The sequence below is a fragment of the Centruroides sculpturatus genome, unplaced genomic scaffold (assembly GCF_000671375.1).
Source record: "Centruroides sculpturatus isolate CEXI.00-Female unplaced genomic scaffold, Cexi_2.0 scaffold178, whole genome shotgun sequence".
NCBI classification, from domain to species: domain Eukaryota; kingdom Metazoa; phylum Arthropoda; class Arachnida; order Scorpiones; family Buthidae; genus Centruroides; species Centruroides sculpturatus.
The window spans coordinates 899,241-904,572 of NW_019384433.1; the positions used below are offsets into that span (position 1 = coordinate 899,241).

The window sequence follows — 5,332 nt, forward strand, 5'->3', positions numbered from 1 at the left end:
AAATTATTTATTTAATTATAATAAAGTTACAATAAGTTAATATATAATTATATATACAGTACCTAATTTATATATAATTAATATATAATTATATGTACAGTACCTAATTTATATATAATTTATATATAATACTGTACAGACGATAGTAAACTCAATTTACCCGCCTAAATTCTCCGTAGCGTGGTGCTAGACGGCGGAAAGTATACATATAATTATAATAAAGTTAAAATAAATTAAGTTAATATATAATTTATATACATACCTTTAATTTGGTTGAAGTTGGCAACAGTGCCAATTGGTACATACTGATCACTATCCATCTGAGAAACTAAATAGGTATCAGTGGCCAAGTTTTCTCTGGAAAAATAATACTCTAATTGTTGTTGTAACAGACTTCTTAGCTGAGGAAGGGGAATGGTCCCGTCAGAAGAGTGGATATCATCTGTTTGTTGAATATTAGGAGTGTCAGATTCAACCTGATCCTGTGAAAGAGACAGAAGGTCCAAGAGCAAATCAACATTGGCAGTGCCATTCATTGCCACAGGTAATTCTTGCTCATTGCCACTACAATCCTCAACAGCTATCTCCAATTTGGACCCATCTTCAGGAAATAAACTCTCACGCACACAGCACACGGCTTCTCATTTTAAAGCTGAATAAGGAACTGTACGTCCTGTAACGAACAAGAGGGGTATAATTTATATATAATACTGTATAGACGATAGTAAACTCAACTTACCCGCCTAAACTCTCCGTAGTGTGGCGCTGGACGGCGGAAAGTAGTTTGGCTGCTCGTCCGCGATGACGAGTTGGCGATGACGTTTTACGCATCCCTTTTAGCGCCTTTATACGAATACTGTCGCAATTTTTTCGCCGCGTTATAGGAATCTACGTTATAGGAACCCGCGTTATAGGGGGGTCTACTGTATAAGAATTTCAATTTTGTTACTTTTGTGATTAGAATACTTTATTTTCCTTAATATTGGTTGGCACTCGTATTGAATATTTTATCTGTAAATTGGGACATGAGATTAAAGTAGTTGATGTATAAAATTCTTTGTATTGAGTGAATACTCATAAGTTAGGTTACAATGCTTTCCTATTTTGTATAATTGACTGTATTTTTTTTTGTTTAACCTGAGCTATGAAAACCATACAATATTGAATTGTAAGGTTTTGTAGTGTAAGTTATATCTATCTAGTCAAGTAACCAGTTAATCAATTATTTCTGTATTTTTTGACTTTATAAATCAAATGTAGGAACAAATTATTAATTTTAAAAGTTTTAACTACTAAAATTTAATTTACTTATTAAAATATTTGACTGCTACCTCTAACCCAAATTTCATAATATAATAAGGCTATAAATTAGTCAGTTTATTTCAGAAAATCTTGATGATAATTGATTACATGTTTGACTTTATAATTTTATATAAATTTTTCTTACTTTCCCCACTTCACTATTACAGCTAACTTTGAATAATTATTCTTTTACATAATTTTTGAAATCAGGTTTTACTGTAGTACAATCCCTAAAGCACATTTTATTTAAAGTATTTCTTTAAATGATAATTGTTTATACATTAATTAAATATATATATTTATATTTAAAATAGAAAGCAGCAATACAAATTTTTATAAGAGAATGTTTTCTTTTTTTTCAGATATTGGTCTTCTCTACGTAATTTAGTGATATCTCTTTTAAGCAGTATGAGATCCATAGTCAGTTTATTGTTTCTTTTGTTCTTATTTATTCTCATCTTTGCCCTCTTAGGGATGCAGCTGTTTGGTGGAGCGTATGTATCAATTACAATAAAAAAAAAACTTTTAAAAATAAAATGTTAATAATTTTTAAAATTAATATATTTTCCATTCTAGCTTTAATTTTGATGATGGCACGCCACCAGCAAATTTCAATTCCTTTCCTATTGCCTTGCTTACAGTATTTCAGGTTATTTTAAATTCCTTTTTTGTAAATATATTTGTGAATATATGTTTTTAATTTTCAAAAGTTATAATTGTCAAGAAATTAAAGTAAATATAAGAATGAAGAAATACAATAAGACATTTAGATAATACAGTGGAACCTGGTTAATGCAACTTAGTTGGAGGAAAAAAATTTCAGACTTTGAGTTAAAAAGTTTTGAGCTGTGGAGGTTCAGCTAAAAATCAAGAATTTGTGCATTAGTTTATTGATGATTTATAATAAACTATCCATATGATATTTTTGTGGGTCTTCTTACATAGAATTGTTGTATCAATGCAAACCTCTCTGTGTTGTCCAAAAACTCCACAATGCTTGATTAAATGGGTAAATAAGCTATTGAGAAATGCTTCCCAAATGGCTGATTTGTTCACTCCTAAGTGTTTAGTAAGGAATATTTTAATTGTAATATTTCAAGTCTAGAATTTATCTGTTTTTTTAAAATATTTTATCACAGAATAACCATTCTTTACAATTTTTAAAATTTTGCTGTAAAGGTTAAAATTTTTACACAGAATTGGACTATAAACTTTTTTAAAAATTAATTTATCAAAAATCTATTTATTTATTGTCAGTTAGTTGGAGAAATCTATCTGCAATCAAATAAAACAAAAAAAAAATGTACTTAGTTCCTGCACTTTATAGAAAGTTTCTGATTAGTTTATTTGATAGATGAATGTTAATTTAAATTCAGTAAAACCCCTCTAGTCCGCCTTCGGCTAGTCCGTCACTCCGGTTAATCCGACCGTGGTCGGAGTTGAGAAACTTGTCCCGACTCGTCGGTGACTCACCGTCCGTGGCGTTTTTCTGTGTTCGTTACAGTATATGTTTTACATTGTGTGTACATGTACATTTTTGTGTGTGTTTTCAACATGTCAGGAGTGAAACGTAAACATGTTACTCTTTCGTTAAATGAAAAATTAGCAGTATTACAACCACTGGACAAAGGGAAAATTGTTTATTTTACTTTTTTCTGATAATCCGATCTTTTTTGCATTCCGACCATACCCCCAGTCCCAAAGTGACGGATTAGAGGGGTTCTACTGTATTTTATTTAACTTAAAACTCCAGAGAGTTTATGAAAATACTGTATCAAAACCCCATTCAAGTTAAACAGTTTGACAAATATGAGTTAACCACTTTGAGTTATCCTGGTTCAAGTTATCTAGGTTCCACTGTATTAAGAAATCTATGAAAGTTTTAGCAATAACTATGATTATTAAATTGCATAATCATACTTAAAATTAATATTTTTGTGTTTTAATATCATATTTCATATTTTTCATCTTGCCAGGTGTTTTAATATCAGTTAAAATGATTCTAACAGCTAATTAGTAAACTCTCTGTTAAACAACTTAACAGAAAATAGAAGAAATTTGTTGCACTGATGTTAAGTGATTTGTTACTTAGATATTAAGGACTTCTGTTAATAAATCTTTGTAATTTTTATGATTTGATAAAGGTGTACCGACTGGTCCGACTCCAAGTCGTGTTGCCATAGAAACAGCTATCGGTTCACCGACCAGTCATTCCAGTCAGACAGATTTAAATATTTGTAGTCGGATCAGAACAGTCAGTGAGGTACAGCCAATGAGAGCTTTAAAACTACAACCAATCAGACTTTGGATATATGAAAACTATCAAATCAATCAAACATAACTTTACATGATATATATTTTTTAATGTATTAAAATTTTTTCTTGTATTTTATTTCTTTCATAACTGCTTAAATTTTATATGGGAACACATATGACTTTAATATATATATTAAAAAACATTAACAACATAATGAGAAAAGATGGTAATATTTAGACTTTTCGGAAGAATTTATAAACGAAGTAAGATCATATCTGCAAAGTTTAACTAGGTAGATTACAAAAATATTTTAAAAATTAGAAAAACTTAAAATCATTTCTAACGCCTGTTCCGATCGGTTCTTATGAATCGGCCACCGACATATAATTGCAATCAATGTGAATGCTTTTACTACTAGTCTGTCCAATTATAGGATAGTGTGAAACAGCCCTAAGAGTATCTAAATGGACACCTGCCAGGTTGATGGATTGGTCTGTAGCAACTGCAGACATCATCTTCTGCACATGGCTGTCTGAGTCACTGGACCTCACAGTGTACAGTTTCTTCCTGTGGAGTTTTGTCAAGGACAATGTTTACATCCCTCCACTTTCAGTGACGCAGTTGGATTTATGGAGGTGCATCAACGTCTCCATTAGGAACATCATGATAACACAGTAGCTTCCACAGTTTGATATCAGTAAACATGCAGTGTCAATGTAGTTGGATATGCTTTACAGAACTTTTCATAAAGTGCTATATAAATTGTTGCAGGATTAGCAATATGAAATGGTGATTTAAAAATCTGATTAACATGCTTTGATATTCCTTGATCAAGTATCCAATACATTTTATTAGTATGCTATTCAATAAATTCTTTTGCACTCATCAATGAGTTGTCATTGGGCTGTTTGTTCTTTTTTGAAGAATATTTTCAAATTGACCTGTAATCTATTCCTTACTGCTCAGAAGTATGAAAAGATATTGAACAGTTTTGTTGTCCTACAACTACAACAGTAGAATTTATTGATTTGGTCAGTTTTATAGTAGTAGAATTAATAAAAATGATTATAAGACATAAATGATTTAATTTTAAAAATAATTAATTAAATAAAATTGGACAATATGCTAGTGTGAAGAAATGATAATATATTTTTATAGATACTGACAGGAGAGGATTGGAATGAAGTCATGTATCGTGGTATTGAGTCTCAAGGTGGAATTCATGGAGGAATGATATATAGTCTTTATTTCATTATTTTGGTGTTATTTGGTAACTGTATCCTTTTAAAAATTAATAAAAATATTTTAAGTATAAGTTGTATAATTTACCTTGTTTGATAGCTATTATGGTATTTATTTTTGAATAATAATCAATAATAAGAATAATAATGTTCAATGTAATCAATGTTTTGTATAAATTTTAAAATTATTTATGTCCTTTTGAATTCCCTTCCATGTTATAAAATCATTATAGATTTTTCACAGATATTTAAATTAGCTAAAGCACTTATATGGATTTAAAATACATGTAACTAATTTTATAATCCTAAACAGGCACATTTCTTATAATGCATAAGGCCCTGTACACACTAGGCGTTTTTCAACGCGTGTTTAACGCCGAGCTAACGCGCGTTAGCTCGGCGTTCGACGAGCGTTAGTTCGGCGTTTAGCACTGGCTCAGTTTGGAAATGGACGAGAAAGTAATTGATTGTGTGTGCTCCTCCATCGTCGCTATAAGGTAGCACATATATCTCAAAACGCCCGTAAAGTGCC

General features: G+C 30.5%; 1 protein-coding gene across 1 annotated transcript in view; it reads left to right on the forward strand.

Moving 5' to 3' along the window:
* Positions 1–5,136, forward strand: part of LOC111619799 (voltage-dependent calcium channel type A subunit alpha-1-like) — a 76,425-nt gene extending 71,289 nt beyond the window's left edge. Inside the window, exons 8-10 of the mRNA XM_023361615.1 lie at positions 1,665–1,796; positions 1,879–1,951; positions 4,718–5,136. Coding sequence (XP_023217383.1) covers positions 1,665–1,796; positions 1,879–1,951; positions 4,718–4,897 — 385 coding nt within the window. The 3' untranslated portion in view covers positions 4,898–5,136. The remainder of the gene's footprint in view (positions 1–1,664; positions 1,797–1,878; positions 1,952–4,717) is intronic.
* The last annotated feature ends 196 nt before the right edge of the window (positions 5,137–5,332 follow it).